This window comes from Diabrotica virgifera, chromosome 4 (genome assembly GCF_917563875.1).
Source record: "Diabrotica virgifera virgifera chromosome 4, PGI_DIABVI_V3a".
NCBI lineage: Eukaryota > Metazoa > Arthropoda > Insecta > Coleoptera > Chrysomelidae > Diabrotica > Diabrotica virgifera.
This window is the reverse complement of record NC_065446.1, coordinates 189,171,489-189,186,786: the sequence shown is the minus strand read 5'-3', so window position 1 is coordinate 189,186,786 and position 15,298 is coordinate 189,171,489. Positions and strand designations below refer to the sequence as shown.

Below are 15,298 nucleotides of genomic sequence, written 5' to 3'. Positions count from 1 at the left end.
ATCCCAGATGACGTCTCTCTTCTACACAACATCCCACAGAGAGACTTCTTAAAGTTGGACTTGTACGAGGACCTAGAAATAGTCAAAGAAAAACAAAAAAGTCCAAATTGTGTCAACTGCCATGTTTCGTTCACCCGGGACTTCCACCCACTTCATCGACAACTATTTTCTTAACTTCTTTCTTAATTACAATATTACTTACACCTCTTTATACTTCCATTACTTTCCTACAGTCACATCTATAGTTGATTTGGCACAATCCATAATTATTTTCTTTCCTTATTCATCTCTACCCATTAACCATTATCATATATCCAATGATACACATACAAACTAACATTTGCTATCATCACCTAAATACATCTCCATCTCTAAATTTTCATCCATAATTTTTCTATGACTATCTTCACCCCATCTATTCACATTATAACTAAATTTAATTGTCTCACTACTCTTTCTGGGTCCCGTTCATGTCACATTTCCATTATAATCTCATAAACCTCTAACACTCAACCCTCTCTCCTATGGTTAACTATGTCATATGACAGTCTGTTTTGTCGAACCGTTAGAGTTCTGATTGGGTAGCCTGCAGGGATCTTGGGAAATAGTCGCATGAATCTGAGCTTGTCTTATACATCCCTTCCAGATTATGAGACATTTCTACATGTCTGTCTCCCCCATTGTGATATTTTATGGTACTTCCACATACTATAACAACTTCCAATCATTCGAATAAAATCGATAACTTGATATCAACATAAAATTGCTTTTCTAAGCCCTAGATGCCCACATAAGAGGGCTTGATAACGTTTATTAAGTTTTCGTTCTAACGGGTAATGTGGTTTGCCTATCTCTTTCATTACAAATATTCAAACTTTTACATCAAGTTCATTTTCATTTTAACAGATTATTTACCATAGTGGGAGCGACTGTTATTATTGTTAATAATTTAACAAACTTTACAATAAATATCACAAAACCAACAGAGAACTTCCTGTGGAACTGTCATTTCTGTCATGTCACCATTAAGAATTTGCGCCATCAAAGCCACTTGCTTCCACACAGCCATGATGTGAACAAGTCAAATTTAGCTTAATGGTACCTCGAGCGTGAAACATTGGATATTTTAAACATCCATATGTAAATCCACATAATTTTTTTATCTTCCTATAACGGATTAATTTTAAAGGGTTTTTACCCAAATCTTTTGCTTTGGTGGTTAGCATGTAAGATTCAAGTGAGTATAACCTATAACTTTTAAAATCGTAGTCAAAGTTTTAAATACTTTGCATCATTTTATCAGGTTATACACTTTTTAGGAAAACACTGATGATTTATCGGTCAACCGATTGAAAACTAGTTCTGTTTGTTTTGTGATGTAGCCCTACATAGGGATTTTAACAAATATACCTTTTATAAAGGATTTCATGCTTTTTTAAACTAAAAACTCACCCAAATCGGACAACAGGTTTAGGAAATTCGAGACATCTAACATGTCCCATTTTTAAGGTGTTCCGTTAATTTTGCCAGTGTGTGTATTTATTTCGATTTTTACTGTTTTGTAATATGTAGTATATTATGCAACGACCATTTAATGATGGTCATTATGAAGCGAGTATGAGGGATACGAAACGAGCCGCCTAGCGGCGAGTTTCGTATAGAATACGAGCTTCATAATGATAATTAAATGCAAGTTGTATACACGATTTTTTCTATGATCATTCACAACAAAAATATATTCAAATTTATTAATTTTGTAACGCAAACAGATTAAGAGTTTGTCAGTTTGTTTACATCTTGAGAACTGTCAAAGCGTATGTATTTGACTCGCCATTGGTCACTGCGCGTGTGCCACCTTTATCGCGAATGCCATATCGCGATTCTATGGGTTAAAAATCTGAATCGTAATGAAAATCTGTATCATAATGAAGTTCATTATGATACAGGTAGTGAAATCATAATTGATATATTATACACTTGAGAGCAAAATAATCGACTCACTTGCTAAATTGTACACGTTATAAGTCTCAAATTTCCTAAACGTGTTGTCCGATTTCACTGATTTTTATTGTGTTATAGCCTGATTGTTTAAGAAAATCGATGTAATATTATTGTTGCTAGACAAGTAAAGGTCATTTTATACCGGGTGCAACAATCATACTGTGTTTTTTTTTAAAGTTCGGAACACCCTGTGGAATATTCTAGCATATAAAAATATTTAAATTAAAATTGAATTGTAGCCTTAGGCTTTATTAACATTTTCTTTTTTGATTCATTTGCTTATGTTCGATAATAAAAAAGTTAGGTACGTTAACAACTAGCGATGTTTTTCAACAATAAATCCTCATTTTCTGCTTAGTTTAATAAACAAGTCTAAAGTAGGCTATGAGAAATTAACAATTTAATGGATGTCAAATAGTTGGCAGTCAAAAAGTGTCTGGTTTGTTGTGAAAATAAGTAGATTTTAAAGTTTCAATTAAGTCCGTACTTTTTTTTTGTTGTTTGGTGGAAATGGAACGCGCTACAAGGAATTTGACCTGTGATGAGTGTGTTCAAATGGTGATCTTACATAGCGAAGATCTTAATGCACGATAATGCAAGACCACGTTCACGAACTGTAACCGAATATTTACAACAGGTAAACCTTTGGACTTTGCATTGGTCATCGCATAGTCCAGCTCTTAACCTGATCGAAAATTTGTGGGACATAATTGGCAGAAGACTACGACAGCGTTTGCCACCTCCTAGAACCTTACAAGAGGTAGAAACAGTAGCTCTCGAGATTTGGAATGATATTGATCAAGACCAAATAGCATAGTACTATTTGTAGTATAAAAGTACATATCTCTTTTATTATCGAACATAAGCGAATGAATAAAAACCATGATGTTAAGAAAGCCTAAGGCTACAATTGAGTTCTAATTAAAATATTTTATAATATATGCTAGAATAATAGAATAATACAGAGGGTGTTCCGAACTTTAAGAAAAAAACACCGTATGATTGTTACACCCGGTATAAAATGACCTTTACCTGTCTAGCAACAATAACATTACATCGATTGTCTTAAATAATAATGCTGTAACATACTAAAAAAATCACTCGAATGGTACAACAGATTTCGGAAATTCGAGATTTCCAACGTGTACACTTCAGCAAGTGAGTCGATTATTTTGCTCTCAAGTGTAGTATGAGAATAGAAAAAATGTATTTTGTTGCTCTTTTGATCTACTTTGTTGTGTTTTATTATATAAAAATAAACAGAAAAAGTGACTAATATTGTTCTGAAGCTAATAGGTGACTATTTTTTAGAATTCCAAAGAAAGCTTGGAGTACGCATTAAAGTTGTGGCAAGACCTGAAAGACATTGGCCATTTCCCTATGAGACGGGCATGTACTTTTTGCGCAGGTATAGCATATAATCAGGGAAATCCAGGAATAGCTTTAGAAATACTCACATCAGCGAAAAATCAAAATTATACCACTGTAAGAAATTTAAAGGTAAGCCCTTTTTTTATTTTAATCTGCGTAATTTAAAAGTAAAAATCGACCTGTTTCAGGTTTTTTCCTTTAAGTCGCCGACTTACGAAATAACGAATGTATTTCTTTTATTTGCACCCTACTGTATTTTCTTCTTCTTAGCCTTCTATCGTCCACGTTTGGACATAGTCCTCTCCCAACAACTCCTTCTATCGGTCTCTATCCTGAGCAACATATCTCCAATTTGTTCCGATAGTCCAGGAACCGAAGCTTTTCACCTCGCAATTTTTACAGAATGGATCGATTTGCTTGAAAATTTTTGAATAAGTAGTGGCTGGTCCAATGATTAAGATCTATATAATGCCGAAATGCACATTTACCATGGAGGTGGTTGTCACCCCATCCCGGGGGTGGAAATATTTTATTATATTTTGACAGCAAAAGTTGATAAAAACATTCATTGTAAGCAAAAAATGTTCTATACATTTTTTTGATAAAACTAATAGTTTTCGATTTATTCACTAGCGAAAGTGTTAGTTTTAAATCGAAAAAATCAATGTTTTTCGATAATACTCATTTACGATTCACTCAATTTTTTCAAAACAAGTTCTTGGGAATTAAATAATCTACAATTGTATATTTAAATATTCTTTCGTATCTCTAATGCTAATCTTTTATTCTGAAGAAAATGGCATTTTTTACCAAACTACAAAAATTCGTTATTCGCTTTTAACTCCAGTTTTTTAAAAAGTAATCGCTCTAAGCCAGTCAAACTTCTAAAATTTATTAATAATACATAAATAAAGAAGAATGAATAAGGCAAATGACTAAAACCACCGCTAACATATATTATTATGCTTCCAATTGGATTTCTCCTTTTTTTTTCAAAAAAATATATTGATTTTTTAACCGTAACTTTTTATTTTTTATCTAAGAAACTTTGGTAAAAAAAGAATTTTGTAGTATTTTACAAGATCTATAAGCCTATTGATATTAAGTATTTTTCCATGTTATTACAAGTTTTAATTATCAATAGCTCATTCAATTTATGCCTTAGAAGAAAATTTGCAAACCAGGTTCTTGGGAATTAAATAAGCTACAATTTCATATTTAAACAGTTTTGAAGTTATACGTCTTTAGGCGCGATTGAGAGTAAAATTTCATAATACTGCGCGCATGAGCACACATACAGTATGGCGTTTAGTTGCTCTCTTTCAAGTTATGTATAAATATATCAGTGCAAGAAAAGGTGTGAAAAGAATATATTAGTGTTTTTAGTAAATATGTTTATTATAATTTTTGTGTCTTTGGATTTGTCTTCCTCAGGAGTAAGATGAGTATTATTAAAACATTTTATTCTATATTTATTATACTTCACCTTGCCTGTTTGTTACCGTGAATTGTCATTAGGTACATCCGAACCGATACAGACACAGTCGTTGTAGCGTATTTGGTATAGCATTCGGCCAGAGATCGAGAGGTCTTGAGTTAGAATCCGGAGCAATCCTATACTTTTTTTTATTTTTTGGAAAGCGGTAAGCACAAAATTAGTATGGTGTTAAAAAAAATTAAAACAAACTGTTTAAAGTAAATTTATTTTTAAGAAATCATATAATAGAAGTATAACTTCTTACGTACAAAGTACACACACATTCTTTTTTTTCGCATTTCTGATGCTAATCTTTCTATTCTGAAGATAGGGCCATTTTTTTCCAAACTACAAAAATTCGTCATTCGCTTTAAACTCCATTTTTTTTAAACTAATCATTCTAAGCCGGTCAAACTTCTAGAACCTATTAATAATTCATAAATAAAGAAGACCAAATAAGGTCAATGACTAATTTTAATTAGGGTGGTGATTAGGAGGTTGCTTCTGATCACTTTTTCGCTGAAAAAGTGATATAGCTGAAAAGTGATATGATCGAGCTATCATAAAGTGTGGCTCGATTGCTATTGGTCTTAAAGAATATTAAAAAAAGGTTTTGTTTATTTTTTTAAAAGGTACATTTTTGTTAAGTAAAGTTGTTTTGATAAAACGACAACTTTTGGAGTTATTAGCAGAAAACTTATTAAAAACATTGATTTTTTCGATATAATATTAACAACTTTCGATAGCGAATAAATCGAAAACTATTAATTTTACCAAAAAAATGTATAGAACGTTTTTTGCTTAGAATAAATGTTTTTACCAACTTTTGCGGTCAAAATAAAATAAAAAAATTTCCACCCTCCGAGATGGGGTGGCAACCACCCTCATGGTAAAAGCGCCTATCGGCATCATATATAGTCTAAGAGCTAGTGAACCCTCCGACTAACGGTCGTCCTGTAAGGCTAAAAATTTTTCTAGTGATAATTCATAGCACACCAAGGCTAAAAACCATGACCTGGCAGGCCTCAGTGGTGCACGTGTATCTACCAGGTGAATCGAAAAGTGCAAATTTAGGGGGTAAAATAAACTTTCTCCTGTAAGGTTTAAATTTAAGTATGTGTTTGAGTAAGTCATTTAGAAGAAATGTGTACAATGCCAGGCGATTCTGAAGAGCATAAGACCTTGCCAGGCGAGGGGAAAGATTATGGGTTTTTCCTAAAATTATTCTTTTTGCATCGAACAAATTTTTTTTAGGTTTTTTGAATCATTTCAAACAGAAAACGTCTTTTGTGATTTTTCTCTTAAGTTAATAGTTTTTGTTATATGAGCGATTGAAAATTTTGAAAATTGAGAAATCGGCCATTTTTAACCCTAAATCGGACATTTATCTAAAAATTTCAATGTTGCCAAGGTACGTAGATATTCTTTAAACATTGATTGATGAAATCCCGAAGAGTTTTTTGCAATAAAATATCGAAAACCCCTTTGTTTTTTTAATTGCTAATCAAGCGTGTGCGACACTGTAGTATAAGTGAGGACGTTTGAGTTTGCATAAATTCATTATCTCGAGAATGGGCAAATTTCAAGAGAAATCCTCAGACAGGTCGATTTTTATTTTTGAATTAGGACTTTTTGGCATATATATAATACTGGTGACGTCATCCATCTGGGCGTGATGACGTAATCGATGATTTTTTTTAAATAAGAGTAGGGGTTGTGTGATAGCTCATTTGAAAGGTTATTTAATTCTCTATTCAGTAATATAAACATTAACGTAATTATTTATACAGGGTGTACAAAAAAAATTTTTCTTCTATTTGTCAAATTTAATCAAAGTTAATTTAATAAAAACAAATTTTTGTACACGCTGTATAAATAATTATGTCAATGTTTATATTAGTGAATAGAAAATTCAATAACTTTTCAAATGAGCTATCACACAACCCCTACTCTCATTTAAAAAAATCATCTATTACGTCATCACGCTCAGATGGATGACGTCACTAGTATTATATATATGCTAAAAAGTCCTAATTTAAAAATAAAAATCGACCTGTCTGAGGATTTCTCTTGAAATTTGCCCATTCTCGAGATAATGAATTTATGCAAACTCAAACGTCCTCACTTATACTACAGTGTCGCACACGCTTGATTAGCAATTAAAAAAACAAAGGGGTTTTCGATATTTTATTGCAAAAAACTCTTCGGGATTTCATCAATCAATGTTTAAAGAATATCTACGTACCTTGGCAACATTGAAATTTTTAGATAAATGTCCGATTTAGGGTTAAAAATGGCCGATTTCTCAATTTTCAAAATTTTCAATCGCTCATATAACAAAAACTATTAACTTAAGAGAAAAACACAAAAGACGTTTTCTGTTTGAAATGATTCAAAAAACCTAAAAAAAATTTGTTCGATGCAAAAAGAATAATTTTAGGAAAAACCCCTAATCTTTTCCCTCGCCTGGCAAGGTCTTATGCTCTTCAGAATCGCCTGTCATTGTACACATTTCTTCTGAATTACTTACTCAAACACATACTTAAATTTAAACCTTACAGGAGAAAGTTTATTTTACCCCCTAAATTTGCACTTTTCGATTCACCTGGTAGATACACGTGCACCACTGAGGCCTGCCAGGTCATGGTTTTTAGCCTTGGCGTGCTATGAATTATCACTAGAAAAATTTCTAGCCTTACAGGACGACCGTTAGTCGGAGGGTTCACTAGCTCTTAGACTAATAGATTTTGATCCTTGAATTATCCACTACTTATTCTCAAATTTTCAAGCAAATCGATCCATTCTGTAAAAATTGCGAGGTTTTGTCCTATTTTAAGCTTTATTACTTGGACTACGACTACTCTTTTAATATCATCAACCCATCTCATTTGTGGTCTTCCTCTCGGTCGTTTACTTTCGTAAACACTGGAGACCTTACGAAAGTAAACGACCGAGAAAGAAAGTAAACCATACTGTTAAATAATGCAAAATTAATCTAGTTCTAGTATATGATAGACATTTCCATTATGTACTTATATGGACTATATTGACTAATATATGAATAGATATGAATAGATTTCTTTGTTTAATTTGTATAATTTAACGTTTTCTTTTTTAAGGTCGCGTGTTTGGCCTCTGTGGGTAGGGTTGAAAATGCCATTCCAATAATGAAAAGCGTATTGAGCGAAGACACACCGGGGACTCAGAAGCACACTTTTAATAAAGATACGTTAGAGAAAGTTCAAGAAGCTGTTACAGCACTTGACAATCCAGAATATGCAGTGGAATTTAACAGAATCGAACAGTTACTTCAGAAACAAGGCCATATTGTCGAACAGGTTAGTAGATCTTGTTTATTTTAATCACTTTACGTTTAAACTTTTTAAAATATGATTCTTTTACTACGTTTATATGACTACGTTTGGGTCAATCCAAGCCAAGTGGTCCAAAGGTGGTTGCTTGACTATTTTTAATATTTTTTATTTTTCTACATTTTAAACTTCAGTCTATGGAGAGTACAAACTTGCATTCATTTTATTTTTAAAAAATTTATCTTGCCGATGACGGCCATTTTTGTTAAAGCGTATGGAAACATGGCTTCGCTCTTTAGCCAATATTTTCACTGAGGTTTGTCCTATAACAATAAATCAAAAACCAAACTTTTTAGAAAAGTATGTTCTAAAAAAACGGCCGATAGAATTATTTAATTTCAAACTAACCTTAAGGCCTTAAATGAACCTCAAAGTCTGAAAAGGTAAACTGATAAAATTCCATTTTTAGCATTTTTTAAAAGCATAAGGCAAGCCGATAATGGTTTGTAATTTTTTTCTGGAAAAGACATACGTACATACTTTAAATAAAAAAAATTTGAGCTTTGAGACTTGAGTAAATTTTTTCAAAAAAAAACTCAAAAATGTAATTTTATGAAAAATCTCAAAGATTGGCCCCTTATATCTCTGATGGGCACGGATGAAAAATTTTGAAATTTGGGTGAATGTTAGCCTCTAGCAAGTAAAATAAGGAGTAAAAATTTGGAGTTGCAGACTTACGTCTTATAGGAGTTACAGGCCTGAAAAAATGGTAAAAATTCATTAATTTGAGCGTTTCGAGCAGGGTAATTAAAATTCAAATAAACTATCTAATGAAGTAAAAATTAATGTATTTTCACCAGATTTCACAACGAATGCAAATTTATACAGGGTGAGCCAAAGAAAAGAGTCCTCCTCGATATTTGGCAATAGTTACCTATTAGATTTTAAGGAAATGCCGAAGTAGGTCCAATCGCAAGTGATTTAAGTAGAGTCCATCAATGTTAATACTTTTTGTTCCCATTCTATTTTTTAAACATCCTCCAAAGCAAGTGTAAATAACATTCGCGATATCGTGTCTCCTTGTCTGACTCCTCTCCTTATCAATATTGCATGAGTGTCTAAGTTTTCAGTTATTTTAACTTTAAAATTTTTCTTAAGAGCTTTTTATATCGGGAGTCTATCCTGGCGTTATCTAATGTATGAGAGATTGCCCATTGTTCTATGCATTCGAAAGCTTCATTAAAGTCAACAAATGTCAAATGGGTTGGAATTTTATATTCCGTGATTTTTGTGCGTATTTATTGAAGATGATTAATAATTATTGTACTGTATCCTTTGCGGAATCCAGCATGCTCTGTTGCACATCGGCGCACATGGACTTGGAGTCAGAAACGACAGAGGAAACCTCCTAGAAAAATTCGCAGAAGACTCAGAACTCGTTGTCACCAACACATTCTTCCAATTACCACCTCGAAAGCTGTACACATGGTAATCCCCTTAAGATAAACACGGGAGGGTTATTAGAAATCAAATAGATTACATTTTAGTAAACAAAAGATTCCGAAACAGCTTTACATCTGTCAAGACTTATCCTGGAGCAGACTTAGAGACGGACCACGTTCCACTGGTGGAAGTATTTCGCGTCAAACTCAAAATAAAAGAAATCTGAGAAAAAGAAATCATAATCATACGACCTACGGATGCTAAAAGACCCTGACACGAAAATAAGGGCCCAAGCCACGTTAAACGAGAAGGTGACTGCAATTAGAGACGAATCGAACAAAGAACAAATGATCAAACAGATGACCGAAATAGTTCAAAATGTAAAGGATAAACACTTAAAGGCAGATAAATTAACCAAGAAGAAATCATGGGTGACAGATGAGATCCTGAAACTAATGGACGAAAGAGGAAATGCCAAATGACCCCGACACAACATATAACAATCAATATATCAATAAGAAGGAAAATTAGAGAACCGAAAGAAAAAGAAGCAATGGAGAGATGCCAAGAAGTTGAGACTTTACAGTCAAAGTACGATAGTCATAATGTACATAGGAAAGTTAAAGAACTCACAGGTGGACTAAGACAGACACAGTGAGGAAATCTAACTGATTCTGATGGAAACATCATCTTAGACAAACAGAGTCAAATTAGAACTTGGAAAGAATATCTAGAAAAACTATTTGAAGACCAAAGAGATAACACCTTTGAGTTAGAAGAAGAGGTAAATGATAAACCAAGAATATTACAGCAGGAAGCTTCTTCTGCCATAACACAGCTAAAAGATGGCAAAGCCCGATAATATACAAGAAGAATTAATTAAACTGATGGACAACGAATCAATAGAAATAATCACAAAGATATTCAACAACATATACAACTCTGGAGAAATACCAACAAAATGGCTGAAGTCTGAGTTTATTACACTTCCAAAAAACCAGGAGCCAAAAAATGCGAAGAATACCGTACGATAAGCCTGATGAGTCATCTCCTAAAATTGTTCCTAAAAGTAATACATACGAGAATTTACAAGCTATGTGAAAGTCAAATTTCGCCCAACCAGTTCGGGTTCATAAATGCTGTTGGTACGAGAGAGGCTTGGTTTTCAATACAAGTCTTATTCCACTTTCTATTCTTAGATGCAAAGACGTCAATTGCGACGTATACGCATGTCTGGTTGATTACGAGAAGGCGTTTGATCGAGTACAACACATGATCTGAAAATAACTAGAAACCTTTACTGGAATCAGACTGCAAACCTCAGAGTTGATGGTGAACACACCGAATATGTGAAAATCATGCGTGGAGTGAGGCAGGGCTGCATTTTGTCACCCCTAATTTTCAATCTTTACTCTGAAAGTATATTTATCGAAGCTTTGCACGAAACTGAAAAAGGTATTCTACTAAACGGGTAGCGGCTAAATAACATCAGGTATGCAGATGACACCATAGTATTTGCGGACAACCTAGAAGACCAAGAAGTCCTCATGAACAAAATCACGTATTATAGTCAACAATATGGACTCAATATAAACGTAAAGAAAACAAAGCTTATGATCGTCAACAAGAAAAAGATAACAGAAGGTCAACTCTATATCAACCAAACCCCTGTAGAAAGAGTGAGGCACTACAACTACCTCGGCACCATAATAAATGAAGAATGGACCAATAACCAAGAGATAAGAGCGCGCATCGGAAAAGCTAGATCAATCTTCAACCGTATGGGCGCGTTTTTCAAGAGCCACAACCTTTCTCTTGGTATAAAAGTAAGGATGTTGAGATGTTACGTCTTCTCTGTCCTTTTTTATGGTGTTAAATCATGGACCTTGAACGAGGATATGTGCCGAAAGTTAGAAGCATTTGAGATGTGGCTATATCGGAGAATTCTTAAAATCTCATGGACTGATCGGGTCACAAATGAGGAGGTCCTTAGAAGAATTCTGTACGTTAGAATTGAAAGGGCGGAAGTCACTTTCAGTTTGTTTTGCAGTAGATCAAAATTAGTGCTCTTAATTTGTACACCATAATTTTAAATGCCTTTAAAATTATCAAATGATGTTGCAGCTTTATGATTTAAAGAAAAGTGGTAAAGCATGCTTTGTATTTTATTTTACAGTAATATAATCGGCGTTAAGTTGTTTTGTATTGAAATAATAAATAATTTAGGACTACAGCCTTTTTTGTTCTGTGGTACTATATCAATAAAAAAACAGGACAGCCGCCCTTTTGGCAGGATTTTATTAGGAAAAGAACGTTAAAATCAGAACTTTACAGAACATTACAAAAATAATATAAAACTTAAATTGAAAAGCATTTAATCATCTTCGGAACATGAAGAATTGTTTTCGTTTACGACAACTTTATTTTTTGTTGTTTTTAAAGATTTATAGTAGGAATAGTAAATAGAAGGTACCCATTCTAGCAATTCCATTAGGTGGTTATATTTTGAACTATCAATTGGAATTGAATTTTCATTATTTTTTTGGTCCAATGTCTTTGGTAGGAGACCATCGAGAGAACTTCTCATTTTCCTTTTAAAATTGACAGTTTTAAAATTTTCCTGGGAAAATGTTTTATAAAACATAATGCCGGTGGTCTCTTTCGACTTTTAAGTGCACAATTTTAGAGGATAGAAAGGGTTTATTGTCTGTGTTCCGTTTCCGATCCACAAATGGGCTTGTCGATTCTTTGCCCATTTTTTCAAAGTTAAAAAAGTCACTTGTTTTCATCTCATAAACAATAAGTGGTTTTAACGAACTGCAGGTTCTTATAAACTGGGCCCATTCATGATGTACAGAAATATTCGTAGTAGGCAGTCTTTTCTTCCTCCTCTCAATTAGTGCATGTATTGTGTCTGCTTCGTTGTGTGTATGCCCCTTGAGTAAATATTTATGATGAATTCTAACTACTAAGGTGTTCTGGACAGTCCACATATACATACAAAATTAAAAAAATTCGGTTTTGTCCAGACCAATTGTCTAACCAAAATGTTACCTCTTCTGTTGTAGAAGGTAAATTTTTTAACCACATTTTCGTCTCTTTGCAATAGACTCGTCCCACATGAAGCATGAACCTTTGACAGTACTATCATTATAGACGGTAAAATTAAATGTCCATAACTGCTTTAAATAAAACGATTTTCCATTAGTTAACGTAGGTGTAGGGAGGCATTTTTGCGAATCCATCATTGCTACGACTTCTTTTAAATTCTGCTTGCATCTTATCTTATCCTGCCTCTTTAACTTGTATCTGTTATTTGCGTCATTTAAATATTCTGCTTTTTTCTTTAAAATATCTTCAACATTAGGATCTGTCTCTTTTCGCTTATTTTCAAAACTGCCACAGGTGTCACATGTATCAACGTTAGGGGGCTTGAAATGAAGATTGAATTCAGTAGAAAAAATTTCCCTATATATACTTTATTTTATGACAAGTTCTTTTGCATACTCCTTCTCATTAATCCACTCTAAATATAATTTGTACATTATTGTTACGTTTAATTCTGGATTTAAATATTCTCTTCCAGACCTATTGCGAGAGTAATGACTTTCAATTTTTGGAAAACAATTTATGTCTTACATAACCAGCTGTTTTGCCTCTTGTGGAATTTGGTGGTTAGGTACATGGTGACTGATTACCAACCCAGCTGCATCATTAATTTTCTTCTTTATTGAATTTCTGACTATTTTCTCAGAGATGGCAAGCGTAGTTAAAAAAAGACTTGCACACCCTTGTTTTAGATTTGTTTGAGAGGAGAGTGTAAGTGTATCTCTTCGGTCCTTTTGATTGTCATTTCTTGGACGTCGTCTGCTAACAGTACCCATATCAACTGCTTGTGCAATAAATTGTCTTCTATGGTCCCAGTCTGTCTGGCTTTTCCAGAAACTATTAAATATTTGCATTCTAACATTATCCTGTATATTAGTAGTACATTTAAACCTACATAATCTATTGCACGAGGGACCTACTTCTTTAGCTTTTTTCAATTGATTGATTGATTGATTTCAATTGTCTTTCAAACCATGCAAAAACATTAGCTTATAACATCAATTTTTACATAGCTGACAGGCGGCTGTCCATAGAGATTGGACTACCGTCTTTTTAACAATCAGTGTGCCATGCAAAAAAGACTGGTGTACCGCATAGGGCTTTTTGCCACAAATTTCACAGTGGACATCCGACTTGCAATTTTAGTAATATTGCCTGCACAGCCACCTATTAACCACCATTCGAAAGATAACACCTTTAAGTGTATTATCGGCTGCATATCTCCATTTACTGTAAAAATGGACTACCGCCCTTTCAATTCTAACGTACAGAACTAGGAAAAACCGAGAGGTACTGACCACCATCAAATCTCGAAAGTTGGAATACTTTGGACACATTATGCAAAATGAATCCAGATATGCCCTCCTACAAGCCATCCTGCAAGGAAAAATATTTGGAAAGCGAGGTCCAGGAAGAAGAAGAACATCCTGGTTAAAGAACCTCAGAACCTGGTTCAACACAACATCTGTGCAGCTTTTCCGCGTTGCTGCAGATAAGGTGAGCATTGCCATGATGATCGCCAACATTCGTCACGGATAGGCACATCAAGAAGAAGATCCTTTGCGGAATCCAGCATGCTCGGTTGCTTTATCTAATAAATTTTTAAATGTAATTACGTTCAGGATAATAATAATAACCAGGATAAAAATGTTTTCTCAATTTTTCAGTTTTTTTTTAAACTGACTGCGTGGTACGTGGCTAAAATCGATAATAAGAAACTCTTTGCTTGCAACATATTAATACTTACATATTTTTTTAGACTATGGATGAACAGTTATGTCAGGAAATTCAGCCACCAGCAGTGATCTCCGAAAGAAGGCAAAATAAATTTCAACCGAGATTCAGACAACCGCAGAACACACAGAGGACATATACCAAAAAGAAGTCTTTCACGTATCAGCAGAGGCCTGGTTTAAACGAATTAGTGTGAATAGAATAGTATATTATAGGATATTGTAATTTTCTATTAAAGGAATAAGTACATGTTAAATACTTGTTTGATTTTAAGACGGCGATGAATGTGAATGTTAATTTAAAAATTAATTTTTGTAGAAACTAAAGTATTTATTAGGTTATTAACCCCTTCGTGCCGGACCGTCATTCGGCAAGTCGGCTCCTTTATACGGATTCGACCGTTTACCGAGCGGCTTCGCGCGGTCGGTTAAATTACAGTATCACACTACAACTAATTAAAGTTAATGTAATAATACCACTAATTTTAGAAATAAAACTATTTTTATTAAATTTATTATTCTACATAGTATGTGAGTTAAATTAAATTTTATCCATAAAATACTATTTTAAACAAAAATTAGTAAAAAAGATAAACAAGATAATTCGGATGGAATTCACCAGATTATTTTTTGCTTGATATTGTCCCAGTCTCCTAATCTGGGAAATTCCATCCGAATTATTTTGCAAGGGATAGTAAGGTAAGTTGTAAACAGCAGCACAGTAACTTCACCTCCCACACAATCCCATCAGTCAAACATCCAAACAACCTTATCATCAATCAAATTAACTAAATCTAATCTCCTTCTTGACGTCACCCACTTTTGGGCGTGGTTTCCCCACTTTTAGATTTAAA

General features: G+C 33.5%; 1 protein-coding gene across 1 annotated transcript in view; it reads left to right on the top strand.

Moving 5' to 3' along the window:
* The window catches only part of LOC126884038 (pentatricopeptide repeat-containing protein 2, mitochondrial-like), an 88,381-nt gene extending 73,680 nt beyond the window's left edge, over nt 1-14,701 (top strand). The window contains exons 5-7 of the mRNA XM_050649825.1: nt 3,313-3,501; nt 7,969-8,187; nt 14,471-14,701. Coding sequence (XP_050505782.1) covers nt 3,313-3,501; nt 7,969-8,187; nt 14,471-14,641 — 579 coding nt within the window. The 3' untranslated portion in view covers nt 14,642-14,701. The remainder of the gene's footprint in view (nt 1-3,312; nt 3,502-7,968; nt 8,188-14,470) is intronic.
* The last annotated feature ends 597 nt before the right edge of the window (nt 14,702-15,298 follow it).